The 15562-nt window shown below is 37.9% G+C and overlaps 1 protein-coding gene across 1 annotated transcript; it reads left to right on the top strand.

The window, feature by feature from the left end:
• The first annotated feature begins 1064 nt into the window (after positions 1-1064).
• On the top strand, positions 1065-10020 carry LOC106054465 (endoglucanase-like). The gene is made up of 5 exons (XM_013210341.2): positions 1065-1170; positions 3896-4027; positions 4932-5057; positions 7937-8062; positions 9735-10020. The coding sequence occupies exons 1-5, from the start codon at positions 1134-1136 to the stop codon at positions 9893-9895; spliced, it is 582 nt and encodes a 193-aa protein (XP_013065795.2). The 5' UTR covers positions 1065-1133; the 3' UTR covers positions 9896-10020.
• Positions 10021-15562: the final 5542 nt, after the last annotated feature.

Here is a 15562-nt window from a genome sequence, read left to right on the forward strand (position 1 = left end):
TGGGGTATATTGTTATCTTAGATAGTTTTTCCAACTCAGTTTTTCTTAAATTATGAGATAGCGGTACGCGATGACAATAAAGGTAGCGGCTTTTATTATTATTATTATTATTATTTATTACCACTGACTGACTAGTTGATCAAGATATCTCTTAAACTGGAACTGTTTTGCATGAAATTTCGTAATCAGGTTCCTTTTACCTCCTATGCACTCAATAAGAACCGAATTTGACAGATTCGCAACCTGAAGACAGTGTATAGCAAAAACCCGCAAGCTTTCTATCAAAACTTTGTATTTTATTTCCAATATTTCTCTAAAAGGACACATTCTACACGATGTCTCTAAAAGGACACATTCTACACGATGTCTCTAAAAGGACACATTCTACACGATGTCTCTAAAAGGACACATTCTACACGATGTCTCTAAAAGGACACATTCTACACGATGTCTCTAAAAGGACACATTTTACATAGAAAGCAGTTTAAAAATTTCTCGAAAATTCCTTACTGTTAAAGTAAAAAAAAATGGCTGGTGCGGGTCGATATTGAAATGTTTTCTTGCAAATTAGAGAGCAATTTTCATCTACATAAAAAAAAGTCGTATGTAAACATTTTTTAATTATAAAAATTATTTACATGCTGTTTTATTTGAAAGAGAAAACGGAATTGAATATGCTAGCAGAAAGAATTTCTAAAGCTCATAATGTAGAAAAAGCTTGACGCCGGGGGCTCCAACTGTGATCCCGCTGGGGCAGTTTACAGATGTCCTCCAGACCACTTTGCTGGATGGAGGGTAACCTGCTACTTATCAAATACTAGTTCAAGTAAGAAGTAACATTTCTTTTCAAAACCTGAACATGGTGTTATAATTATAAGTCTTTACGTTTATTTTCATTCTAACCAGACCCCCCCCCTCCGACCCTAATGTGGTCCTATTCCATCTGGCTAAAGGGGTGCGAAAGAAAATGTTGAAATTTAGGCGAGTCGCCACCGATAAAGGTTTGAGAAACTCTGTACTAAAACTACCGATATCAATACTAATTACTTCAATAATTAACTGAGTTTAATTAAATCTCCCCAGCGGCGCACGACACTTATCAAGTGAAAACCATCTGTAAACGTTGAATCAAGATGAGGTTTGGTTTAGCTGTAGCCGTTCTTGTGTTGGGTAAGAAATCTCTCATCTCATTTCTAGACTCAAGCATATTCTAGGAGATCAGAGTTGGTTGAAAGAACATCCTTGGATGGGATAAAAATACACAAACAAAATAATAATCACAATCTTGGTCTTTGTTCACGTTTAAAAACATTGGTCAAAAGTCTGTTATGTTTTTGTTTGGTTATTTTATAAAGTGAATTTAGCATTTGTTTAAAAAAAATGTGTATTTAGTTGAATTTTTTTTTTGGTATAAATATAAATCAATATATATATAAACGCAAACTACCACTGACTTACTGACTGATTGATCAAGAAAGCTCTTATACTGTCGTAAGGCTACGCATGAAATTTCGTACATAGGTTTCTTTTACCTCCAATCTTTGTTTTCAATTCCGTACTTTTAAAGTAAATTCTTTTTTTCTCATTTTAATATGCCTTACGTCATTTCCGCTTAGCTTTAGACGAGGTCAAAATTAGAAAGAGAACAACAATTCTAATAGCCTAGCATTAATAAGATAGATCTAAGATTCTTTTCCTTATTATCGAGATCTTACGCTGGGTGTAGTGACGTTTCACTGTGCGTAAAAACTATACTATGAGTGCCGATCTTACTTTCGGAGTGGTTATTTTACCCAGGAGTGATTTGATAACTTTTTTTTAATGATTGTAATGAACCTATTTGGCACTGGATGTGGTGACCTTACACTTTTGTAGTGACCTTAAATTGTTGTGATGACCGATTTACACTGGGTTTGTGACCTTGAACTGGTTGTGTTGACCTTTTACTCTGGGTATGCTGACCTTACATTGGGTGATGTGGCACTTCATTGTATCTCATCTTGTATGTAAAATAAGTAAATCCAGAAAATCCAAAGACTTTTGAGTAACTACAGATAGGTGTCACTAGAAGCATTTCAATCCTTAGCTCGCCACCATTATCAAATATAATTCTACCATAACTTCAGATAAAAGCAATGTTCATTTAAGTTCATCGAGACAGAAAATGTGAGAAAATATACTCGTTTGGTCAACTGTAAGGTCAATTGTTGAAACTGTGCGAGAGGCTTAATAATCTACTAGGTCAGTTGTTTAAACCACACGAGAGGCTTGGTCAACTACAATGTCAGTTGTTTAAACCACACGAGAGGCTTGGCCAACTACAATGTCAGTTGTTTAAACCACACGAAAGGCTTGGTCAACTACAAGGTCAGTTGTTTAATCCACACGAGAGACTTGGTCAACTACAAGGTCAGTTGTTTAATCCACACGAGAGACTTGGTCAACTACAAGGTCAGTTGTTTAAACCACACGAGTGGCTTGGTCAACTACAATGTCAGTTGTTTAAACCACACGAAAGGCTTGGTCAGCTACAATGTCAGTTGTTTAAACCACACGAGAGACTTGGTCAACTACAAGATCAGTTGTCTAAACCACACGAGAGGCTTGGTCAACTACAATGTCAGTTGTTTAAACCAAACGAGAGACGTGGTTAACTACAAGGTCAGTTGTTTAAGCCACACGAGAGACTTGGTCAACTGCAAGGTCAGTTGTTTAAACCACACGAGAGGCATGGTCAACTACAAGGTCAGTTGTTTAAACCACACGAGAGGCTTGGTCAACTACAAGATCAGTTGTCTAAACCACACGAGAGGCTTGGTCAACTACAAGGTCAGTTGTCTAAACCACACGAGAGGCTTGGTCAACTACAAGGTCAGTTGTTTAAACCACACGAGAGGCTTGGTCAACTACAAGATCAGTTACCACACGAGAGGCATGGTCAACTACAAGGTCAGTTGTTTAAACCACACGAGAGGCTTGGTCAACTACAAGATCAGTTGTCTAAACCACACGAGAGGCTTGGTCAACTACAAGGTCAGTTGTTTAAACCACACGAGAGGCTTGGTCAACTACAAGGTCAGTTGTTTAAACCACACGAGAGGCTTGGTCAACTACAAGATCAGTTGTCTAAACCACACGAGAGGCTTGGTCAACTACAAGATCAGTTGTTTAAACCACACGAGAGGCTTGGTCAACTACAAGATCAGTTGTTTAAACTACACGAGAGGCTTGGTCAACTACAAGATCAGTTGTTTAAACCACACGAGAGGCTTGGTCAACTACAAGATCAGTTGTTTTATCCACACGAGAGGCTTGGTCAACTACAAGGTCAGTTGTTTAAACTACACGAGAGGCTTGGTCAACTACAAGATCAGTTGTTTTATCCACACGAGAGGCTTGGTCAACTACAAGATCAGTTGTTTAAACTACACGAGAGGCTTGGTCAACTACAAGATCAGTTGTTTAAACTACACGAGAGGCTTGGTCAACTACAAGATCAGTTGTTTAAACTACACGATAGGCTTGGTCAACTACAAGATCAGTTGTTTTATCCACACGAGAGGCTTGGTCAACTACAATGTCAGTTGTTTAAACTACACGATAGGCTTGGTCAACTACAAGGTCAGTTGTTTTATCCACACGAGAGGCTTGGTCAACTACAAGATCAGTTGTTTTATCCACACGAGAGGCTTGGTCAACTACAATGTCAGTTGTTTAAACCACACGAGAGGCTTGGTCAGCTACAAGGTCAGTTGTTTAAACTACACGATAGGCTCGGTTGGTTATTTCCTGGACGAGGACAACAGAAAATGTACATAATTCTTTTTGTTTAAACTTGGTTGAGAGAAAACTAAAGAAAAAAATGACCACTTTATTTTTTTGACTTAACCTGCAGGTTTGGTCAGAGGAGACCAGCTCTGTCAACCAGATGGTAGTGGAGTTCGTCGCTACAACGGTAAGCCATGTGCTAGCACAACTAGATACGACGACGGCCGCAGAGGTTCGTGTGGATGTGGACCAGGAGGAGGTAATGTTGGATAGGAATTAGAGAACAATAGTCTCTTTGCTCTGTTAGAGATGTTTTGTTTGGATGTCTACTTAGTTTTGTTTAGATAATATGTATTATAACCAGTCTGATGGTATCTCCAGAACAATACGACTTTTGACTGACTTCTCTCAATAATTATGTTGCGGGAATAGGAAGGGCTCAATATCAGGACTGTGGGCTGCACACTCAAACTTTTGTCTAGATTATTTCGATCTCAATCTTACTGAGACAAAGTTTTCATCGTTCGCGACTTCCTACTGGCGATGAGCTCAGAGCACAGAGACACAAGTCTCAACGTCTAGAGGAAAGAAGGAATGAAAACCAGACAGTGTTAACTTCCCATGAGTCTCTTGAGCTTCAAGTAGCTGACCAAGGATTAGTTTTCTTACTGATGACATCTCTGGGTTGTTTTTTTTTTGAAAGCCCAATTTTACCTCAATAAAAAACAAACAAACATTTTTTAGTTTATTTACCAAAAATTAATGACAGAATTATGTGAATCTTGAACGAAAATTCCATACGACATTAGGATGTAATACATTTGTTATCATGCCGGTACACATTTATGACTTGAAACAAAGAACTTGATAGATATTCCCGCCAAATGCTAGCAGAAAGACATTGTACATCCTGGTTTCCTCTCGTGCTACTAGCATGATTTATAAAAACTGACTCGCAAGTCATAACGAGGTTCGTATAAGGCACCACCTTCTTTACTATATAAATGTCAAAGGTTAATTTTGATGTATCACTTTCTATAGTTATTGATCAAATTAACATTTCTAAAAATGTTCTCATTAAAATTGATATTCTGAGATTTTATTTTGACTGTGGCCAATGTTTTCCTCGGAATGTTTTCAATGTGATGTTTTCATGTTCACAGACACGCCGTTTGCTTGGAATATGAATTCCCTCACTGCAGCAGCCAGTCAGAAATACTTTGATAACGGTGGAGATAGAACCTGGTGTGGACGGAATTGTGGGAGATGTGTCCGACTGACTCCCACAGGTAGAGAACAAATTAGTTAGGCTACTGGTTTTAAACGTAAATAGAAAGACAAACTCTTTTGTAATCTAGTTTATAAAAAAAAAATGATGATAATTTCAACATTTTAAAGAAATTTTTAGATTCAAGTCACTCCTTGGAATAAAGAAACAAACATATGGTCAGACATAGCCGAGGAAGCAAATCGTGTGTAGAAAATTATCAATTAAATTTTAATAAACTTTTCAGTGTCTGCATTTTTGGTGTACCGTCAATGGCGGGCAGGGCCGGTCTTAAGCAGTGGGCCCCGCGCTTTCATAGGCCCCGCGCTAAATATATCTGTAATTGCATAATGATGCAAAATATACGAAAAAGTCGTTGATATTATTTTTAAAATCTCAAAAAAAAAAGACAAAATTGGTATATGGAAAACACAAATCTTACGCGAATAAAAAAAGCATTGTCAGCTTTCATATTTAAATAAAAATATAATAATAGTGCGAATTTTAACCGAAACGAAAGTTCCAATAGAACTAGAATACGTTTTTAAAACGATCAAAACCCGAAAATGAGAACATAGCACTTCTAGTGAGACAGCTGAAACAGATTCTATGAAGAATGCAAAAACTGCAGTGGTGAATGTCGTAAGAGAATGATGTAACACTAACAACTGATCAGCATGTCGCAAGAAATGAAGGCAATAATGTAATAACTGATCAACATGTAGTTATAGATAATGAGCTAAATGTGGTCGATTCATTGAGAAATCTGGATTATCCTGCCATGTGTCTAGAAAAAATGAAAAGATCTTGTATTGACTATTTATTACAAAAAGATCCACCTGAGATTACTTTGGAGAATTTTCCGAAAAATAAGGATGCATTGTGCATTGCAAACCAAACCTGAGTAATGGTGAAAGTGTTTTGCGTCCTTGGCTGATATATTCTGTGTCAGCAGACAAAATCTATTGTTTCTACTGTCGTCTACTGGAAAAACAAAAAAGTTCCTTTTTAAATGACGGATTTGACCAGTGGCAAAGCTGTACCACAAGGCGAGCAGAGCATGAAAAAAGACGCCATGACCAGTTGCTGTGAAGCTGGAGCAAGACTAAGTAAAAAAAAAGACATTGACAAAGTTCACCAGGAAATGCTTTATTCTGAAACTAAACGTTGGACTAGTTGCAATTGCTCAATTTCTAGCGAAGCGCAATTTAGCTTTCAGAGGGACCATTGAAAGACTTGAAAAGCCAAGTAATGGGAATTTCTTGGTCTAGTAGAATTACTGGCAAAGTTTGATCCAGTAATGGGGGAACAACTTCGACGTGTTACCAATACAGAAATTCATGATCGTTACCTGGGAAAGAAGATTCAAAACGAACTTATTACTGTAGTAGCTGATGCTGTTGTGAATTATATCCTTCGAGACATCAAGAATGCAGTGATATTGGATTGTACTCCAGACTTAAGTCACAACGAGCAGATGTTATTGGTATCTCTCAGATAAGGGTTGAAGTGAAAGAGCTTGTGGTTGTGTATGAACGTTTTACGTTTCTTCCTGTTGTTTCTTCTTGTGACAGCGAAAAGAAGTTGGCTGGAAACATGGATGTTGTTGCAATCTTTCCAGCCAAAAGTCAAAGAAAAAGGCAGTATGATAAATCTGTGGAAAACTTCATACATCAAAAAGCTGAAGATGACTACAGGATAAAATGTTTCAACAGAATTGTGAACACTGCAATTTACTCCTTGCAGCTGAGATTTGAACTGTAACTTTGGCATCTTATGAAAGAAGTTTCTCGCGTCTTAAGCTAATCAAGAATTACTTAAGGTCAACAATTCATGAAGAGTGATTGAACAATGTGGCAATTCTTGCTATTGAGCGTGATCTATGTAGGAAACAGAATTTTGATGATCTACTGTATGACTTCGCTACACACAAGGCTCGTAAAGTAAAGTTATTTGATCGTGATTTTGTACTTAGTTAAGAATGTATAAAATGCAAAGACGAATTTATTTTTTAATACAAAATCTTAATTTGCACTTATTATCCTTATCCCTACCCAGAATAGGCCCCGAGCACTCCGTTTCGCATAGGGCCCCGCAATTGCTAGGACCGGCCCTGATGGCGGGTAGACTTGCTGGATTATAATAATGCTTTAGAGGTTTTTAGATTGTCCTCTTCCACCAGAGAAAGAGAAGCTCTGTGTGGGAGAAACTGTGAATTTACAGCATGTTCTTGGCAACAGCAACAACGGGAAGCGTGGTCGATAGGCTAAGTACGCTTGAACAAAGTTGTGTTTACTGAGCTCCAAAGGCAGTTGTTTCTCCCAGAGACTCCCTCCCCCGACTGCACAGCAAGGTGTGGTCCTATAAACTAAAGAAAACTTCTGAAATATTGTCTCTTCTGCCTAGCACACTCACTAAGATTATGCGCATGCAACATCACTGGGGAACACATGGGGAATCCCCTTGTACAAAGTAAAAGAACTTATTACACGCTCTAGTTCTAGTATACAATAAGAATTAGATATTTAAAATTACACTGAAAGTTGGGCATTGGATTTTAAACGTGATTGATACAGTATTTATTAAGTAGTTAAGCATATGTGACATTCGCGTTCGTATATTTTTTGGGTGGGCCCCCAATCTGTCGGTGGCCCTTGGCTAGAGCTTAGTTTAGTTAGCCTAGAAATCAATTCATCAGTGCACAAGAACTCTTTAGCATCCATTGAAAAGATGTCTGTTTCTAAGTTCATCAATGTTTATAAGATCATCGATTTCTTTATTTGATTTCATTTTAAATTATTTTTTATTTTCTAATTTTCCTTTATTAAAAAAAAATAATCTATGTTTGTCTATCAATGACCAATAACTTGTGTCTGTAAAGACAATGACATTTCTCGCTAGGTGGCTTTGTTCCTGGTCTGGGGAGAGCTCCTCCTAATTTGAACTCTCGGGTTTTCCTTGTCACCAACGACTGCCCGATTCAAGGAAACGAAGAATGGTGTGGTCAGCGTGGCAAACCAGGCACTGGTAAGTAGAACCAATCAGATCATTTCAAATGAACAGACTCAGGTAAGTAGAACCAATCAGATCATTTCAAATGAACAGACTCAGGTAAGTAGAACCAATCAGATCATTTCAAATGAACAGACTCAGGTAAGTAGAACCAATCAGATCTGTCCAACTTACCAGATTCTAGTAAGTAGAACCAGTGTATGTAAACTTTGATTTAGTATTCACGCAATATCCAACCCTGTTAATTATATTTTGTATGCATCACGTGACTATCACAAGTGCTATCAACGAACTGTCGTGATTAGAACCTCTTAAATTTATCTATAGTTGAAAACATAATGAAATATAATTTTTTTTTCCATGTGACTTTATACAAATTCAATTGAGTGTAACAGATGCACTATATCTGTATAACTATTACAATTGTATTTAGAACTAGCTTTCATTTTGTCCGGGTGTTTCTCTCTATGCATTGATTCCGTTTGAATACTCAATAATGACGTGAACAAAAAGATGATAGTTTAAAAAATAAATCAATTCATCTAATATTTTATAATCAAATTGAACGCGTGAATGTAATTGTTTATATAACGTTGTTAGTTTAATTTTATGTAGCTCTAGATTTAGAATCTAAACAATTTGAATGCCACTTTGAGCCTATTATAGTAAAAGACTATAAACACTGTGATGTGAGCTTGTGTCGACCTAAAAGTAGGTGTAATGTGTTGACCTAGATACATAAGCCGTGTTTCATTCATCATTTCGTAGCTATGTTGTTAAGAGATCTAAATGCGCATAAGTAATCTGAAAGAAAAAATTAAATTGAAAAAAAAAGACTTAAAATTAAAACCAGATCGGTAGTTGTAGGCTTAAATGCTTTAAAAAAAACACATTGGAAAGTAAATTGTATTATGTAAGTAGTTTATTAGTTTAATAATTTGCCTTTATAATTTGCGATATTATGACCTCTGACGTTCATTTCATTTGTATCACTACGCGATATAATGGTGCCGCAAGTTACGGGAAAGTATGTCAAGACGTTTAAAGCTATTTACATTTAGAGCGAACGATTTTATGGAAAAAATGTTTTGTGAACTCAAATTTGAATGTTAATATGAATCAAATAATGAAATGAATAGACACGTGTTTGTATGTCCATGTGTAAAATAACAAAATTATGTTTTCTTGAATGAGAGCTAATTTAGGTCTAGAGATTTTCATCTCTGCTGCGCATGCGTGACCTCTCGGTCTTGTCTCATCATTTAGAGTAATTTAGACACAGCAAGTAAACATGGCCTAGATTTATAAGATACAATAATTTTATAGAGTTGGGCAACTTTTTTTTTGGAGGGTCTTAAGTTTGTTTTAGGGCTACAATACATACACTACGGTCTAATTTAGTATCCAAGGAACATTTCTGCCAAGTTTTATCTAAATCGGTCAAATGGTTTTGAGTTCTATACGGGGACATACATACATACATACATACATACATACATACATACATACATACATACATACATACATACATACATACGCCTTACTTTCTACTTTGTATATTAGATAATTTATTTTCGAAAACATCTAAACATGATTGAGGGTAGAGATACTATGCTTCATGGGGTTAGAGGCTATTTCATTTCTATCTTTAAAGGTCTTCAAGCTACCTGAATTTTTGTCGTTTTAGGTCAGGTCAACGCTCACGGCTATGAAGTTCACTTTGATCTTCAAAACCACAACGGTCAAGTAGTGAATAACTTGAACTGGGACAACATTGAGACAACTTGGGAAGAAGTCGGCTGTCCTGGAGATTTAGCCAACAATTATCGTCAGTGTGAATGTCATTAAAGTCAACTTTTGTGGATGTTAAACTTGATTGGATAATAATTAGTTCGCATTTGATGTTTTCTCATGACGATTTGAATGTTTGAGTTGATTTGGCGACAAGAACAATAAAACTTATAATTCAATCATTTTCATTTTGTTATATTTGTATACTTCTACAATTCCTCTTCTCAACTTGCAAATTCTTCGTAAGAAAAAAAAAAGTCTGAAGCAAAAACAAAAATCTGTGTGGATACGATTCTCAAAATCGGCTCTAACTATTCTTGTAGAAATTAGTTAATATGTCACACTCCTTGAGGGAGCTCTTAAATGTCATTGTAACGATTTTGTTGTCCCTCGTAAGATCTCTTTCCTCCTCACATCTACCCATAAAGAAGTCCTGTGGGAAGCCAATTTTCTGGTATACGGATGACATATCCCACCAATTGTTATGGCAACTTTTTGCTGTGGCGTTGATACTGTTCATATGTGACAACTGTAGGATTTCAAAGTCTGATATGTGGTCAAATCTGTTCACCTGATGAAGTCTCCTTAGACAGCGTAGGTGTAGGAGTTTAGCTTTTTGATGGAGGGGAAATAAAGTGGAGGATTCTGATGGATATAATATAATTATGTCCAACGTGGCTCCTCTCAGCCTGAGGAGAGAGCGCGCCGTGCTAACAGCCCTGGAACGCTACAAAAGAGGCGAACCAGGGCTCCCGACCCATACACTAGTCAGTCATTGGAGAGAAAAACACAGGATAAAACGGACATCATTTATGCACTGCGCTACAAATTTGAGTGCACAAGCTGGCCTCTCCACTGACCGGGTCCCAATTAGACGGATAAGCACGTGCCCGCCCTGGAGGAGACAGCCCATCCCTCCCATAAATTTCACTATACATGGGTTGGAGGGGGCCACAAAAAGACACACACACCCGGACCTACTAAGGAAAATGGCATTGGACACACTAAAGACCTACCCGGCCGATGCCATATACTGTTACACAGACGGGTCGGTCATGAAGGACCCCGTAAGAGCTAGGTATGGGGCCTATATCTGTTACCCAGACCTCGACCCAGAAAAGCTGTCAGGCACATGCGGCCTCGGCGCATGTAGCTTTGATGCAGAATTAACGGCGATAACCAATACCCTCAATCACGTGCTCCAAAAACTGCGCGAAAAGATAACCGTTGTAATGGTTACCGATTCCCAGTCCTGCCTCCAAGCCATGGCTGGCTTAGGGGGAAAGTCCAAATTGGTGGAAGAGGCATTAGGCGCCGCAAATAGCATCCGCCTACTTATTGGAGCTGTCATCGTTATGCAGTGGGTGCCCTCGCACTTCGGCGTGAGGGGCAATGCCGTGGCTGATGCTCTAGTACAGGGGTCTCAAACACGTGGCCCGCGGGCCCGCGAAACTATTTTGTGTGGCCCGCGGTCTCGTCCGCGAATTTTAAAAAATTACATAAAATTTACAATGACCACATATAAGCCGTGAAATGATTTACAACTGCACAAATCAGTAAATGAGGTGTCACTGTCGTCCACCGACCGCTTAGGCTTTCAGCAGAAGCTGTGTGAACGGTGGCCTGCTTCTAACCGCTAGTCGCTAGCGGCTAGAATCTGGGCACCATCATACCACTGCTCCGACCATTTGGCCGCGTGTTTAATCAGGCCACGCGCAAGCGAAACAGGAGAAAGAGAGGGAGATGGGGAGGGATGGGGTACATGTGTCAAGATTCTGTGAAGGCAAGCTTTGTTGTTAGCGAGATGATAGCAAAGGCATCACGACCATTCCCTGAAGGCCAGTTTGTAAAAGAGTGTATGCTACAGGCGTGTGAAATTATCTGCCCCAAGAAAAAGAAGCTCTTCGAAGGCATACGTTTGTCTGTGAAAACAGTTGAAAGCACCGAGTCAGCGACCAATGTTCAACAGAAACTGATTGCCGCTGCAAAAGACTTTGCAGCATATTCCATTGCACTGGACGAGTCTACTTGTGTAACAGACACCGCATACTGTGCCGTATTCATTCGTGGGGTCGACGAAAACTTGAATATTGTTGAAGAGTTATTGGACTTACTACCATGAAAGGAACGACGACTGGACGCGACGTGTTTCAAGAACCGGAAGCTTGTATTGACAGGTGTGGGCTACCGTGGGAAAAAAACTTGTTTCAGTGGCTACGGACGGTGCACCAGCAATGTGTTCAGAGAAGGTTGGTGTTGTTGGATCAATGATAGATAAACAGAATCAGCTCAGCTTGTCGGGACCTTTTGCAGCCATACACTGCATTCTGCACCAAGAAGCACTCTGTGGCAAAAGTCTACAAATGAAGAACGTGATGGATGTTGTCCTAAGACGGTGAACTTCATACGTGCACGGGGTCTCAACCACAGACAGTTTGTGTCATTTCTAGCTGATTTAGAAACGGAATACGGAGAGTTGCTTTATCATACGGAAGTCAGATTGTTGAGTCCTGGAAAGGTGCTGCAGAGATTTTTTGAACTGAGACAGGAAAAAGCATTGTTCATGGCAATGAAAGACGGAAACATACCTCAGCTCAGTGACCCAATATTTTGTCGGATCTTGCATTTCTTACTGACATCACGCAACATCTCAATGCACTCAATTCACAACTATAGGGCACAAAGCAGCTGATAATCGTGATGTTTGACCGCATCAAATCATTTAGATGCAAGCTGACTTTGTGGGCCACTCAGCTGGCAGATGGAAACCTGGCTCATTTGTCTTTTCTACGGAGCATTACGGTTGAACCACAGCGCCTGAAAGACTACGTAGACATCCTCTCCAGACTACTGGAAGATTTTGAACACCACTTTTAGCAATTCACTGCTCTCGAACCACAGTTTTTCCTAGTTGCCACTCCGTTCGCAGTTGACGTAAAAAACGTTCCAGAGGAAGTCCAGATGGAACTAGGCTGCTGGACGCAGTGTGACACTGTTCTGAAGAAAAATAAGCTGATGTTGGCGTTCCAAATTTCTACCAGTTTCTTCCCACAGTCTTGGAGTCAGGACTCAGCTCTGCATCACTCCATTTGAGAGTAGTCTCTGTTGTCTTGAAATTTTGCTTGCATGTCAATTTTGGATGTGAGTTGTCATGTGACCCGACAAAATAGCCTGGAAAAAATAGCACCGAAAAAATGGCGCAAACTTTCCCGACAAAATAGCGAGCGACAAAAAAGCGGGGAATTATATATGATGTGTATAAAAGTACCGGATTTTAGTAAGTGAAGGTCCTGTGCAGCATTTTTGTTGAGGCCTCTATCTTCTTCAATATTAATACACTAATAGATCTAAAAGTCTGCCATATTTGCAGAGAAAGAGTACTTTAAAATGTATACGCGTTTTTTTTTATCAGGGATTAGCCAAAGACATTAGAGTATAGTGTTTAATATCTATTTTTAATGAGATTTTAAACATTAGGTTTTTCCGTTACATAATGAATTAATAAAATGTAAAAACAAAATATATATATAAAGTGTTATAAATTGAGAAGGAGAAGGGAGCTAATAATAAAGATAAATAATGAACTAAGTCATCAAATCAAGAGAAAATAAAGTAATGGTTCAAACAGCATCTTCATATCACGTAGCCCGTCTTTCTTACCCACACCAATGTGCATCACGAGTCGCCAGTGAGCTTTACAAGATTATATCAATAACTATAACTATATCAATAACTATAACTATATCAATAACTATATCTATATCAATAACTATAACTATATCAATAACTATAACTATATCAATAACTATAACCACATCAATAACTATAACTATATCAATAACTATAACTATATCAATAACTATAACTATATCAATAACTATAACTATATATATATATACACCGGCTTAGTGTGTCTGTTACATGGAAATTTCACGGCGCACTCACTCTTTCTTCAGTCTCTCTCACTTTCTACTAGTAGCGGGCACGACATGGCCTAAATTGTGCCGAAAACCTAAAAATATCAAATACAAGCAGCACCTTCATTTCTCCGCTTCCCCCTCTCCCCCCTCCCTGATTTGCTACTATGTTCAGTTCTAACTGTCACTGTACAAGGGAATTTGAAGTCAAGCCAAACCGTTGCTCACGTCGAGTCATTGCAACGTTTGCGTCAAGCAATAATTGGCCTATGATTGGCTTAGAAGATGGTCTTTACAGAGTAACTTCTCAAATGGCTACGTTCTGACATTTAGTCAATCTAGGAACATTGAAGCACAATGTTTTTTGCGCAGTATTCGTTATGGGTTTTTGAAAACCTCTTTACTACATGTAACATCAAATGATCCTAAATCTCTAGGTTACAAGGTAATGCATTGATTTTTTGGCAAAGTCAAAAACCGCCCTTGTCCCTGATAGACCTGAAATCATTGATTTAGTGTTCTAAAGAAGGTTTCATCAAATATATTTTAGGACATAAAAGTCGGAGCATTGAAGTCTAAATATAAATGTACAATTTATTTTAAAGCTTAGATTTATAGTGTAATAATTTAGTATCAAAATAAAATATTACTTTCCATAATTTTGGAGTATTGCTGGACTACATCAAAGTCAATTATTTATTAACGTTCAGTGATATAACATTATTATCTTACTAAAATATAAAATCAACTACTTTGACTAATTCAACTCTTGCATTAAAAGCTTCATCACTAATTAATACACCCAAACTCTATACATTTTAATAATAAGGCTTGTCTTTGAGTTCAAATATTAATTAGGAATGCAGTATTTCGTGTGGCTGCGCAGCCCATCTGCGACCTACATATTTTGCCACACTTGGAGTAGACATAACTGTTTTGCACCGGTGGTCGATATATATTCTTTTCTCTGTCTGTCGACCTTTGTAAGTATCTCCTGCTGTCTCGTTCCGAAGCAACATACAACTAATCTCATCTATAATGTGTAGTTCTAGATCTGTAATATTAACAACGCATTCATAGAGGCTCTATCTATTTAATTAGATTTTTAGCGGCCACCGAAAGGGGAAAAGTTACGACACAAGTCTCTTCAAAATAACAAGACACTTTCAGGTTTTACTCTAGAAATACTCTTAATATTATAACAAGTTACGTGAACATGGACATTGCATCTCTCATCCTGTCCATCTCCTTTTGGCTTCCTGTTTTTAACATCCTTCCATTCAATACCCAAATTCACACCTTTTTTCCCATTCGCACCATGCTGGGCTACGACCGTAACACCCCCCAAGTTCGATGTTCATCGAACGTCCTTTAAATATCAAAAATTATTGTAAACCACTGTACAATATAATTATATTATCTTCATTAATTCTCATTCGGTTAAACCAGGTAAAGAACCACAAACAACAACAAAACATCCAACAACATATATACATATAATCATTTCCTACATTATTATTTTAGTTTTTTTCAAAATTACTTGCAGCCATCCCAATATATAATGCCCAAACTTCCCCAACGAACCAATCAGAGTTAATCTCATAATTCATAATTATAAACTATAATTAACTATGTAACTATAATAATATATTTGAAATTTCTAACAATGGTTTCATCAAATAGACTCTTTTAGTTTTGTGTGGCCTGTCTGTCCGTCTGGATCTGAGAAACTAGAAGAGAAAATGAAAATAAGACATCATGATATTTTAGATCGTTCAAAGTTTAGATGCAATGGCTACTTTTTCTT

This window comes from Biomphalaria glabrata, chromosome 10, assembly GCF_947242115.1.
Source record: "Biomphalaria glabrata chromosome 10, xgBioGlab47.1, whole genome shotgun sequence".
NCBI classification, from domain to species: domain Eukaryota; kingdom Metazoa; phylum Mollusca; class Gastropoda; family Planorbidae; genus Biomphalaria; species Biomphalaria glabrata.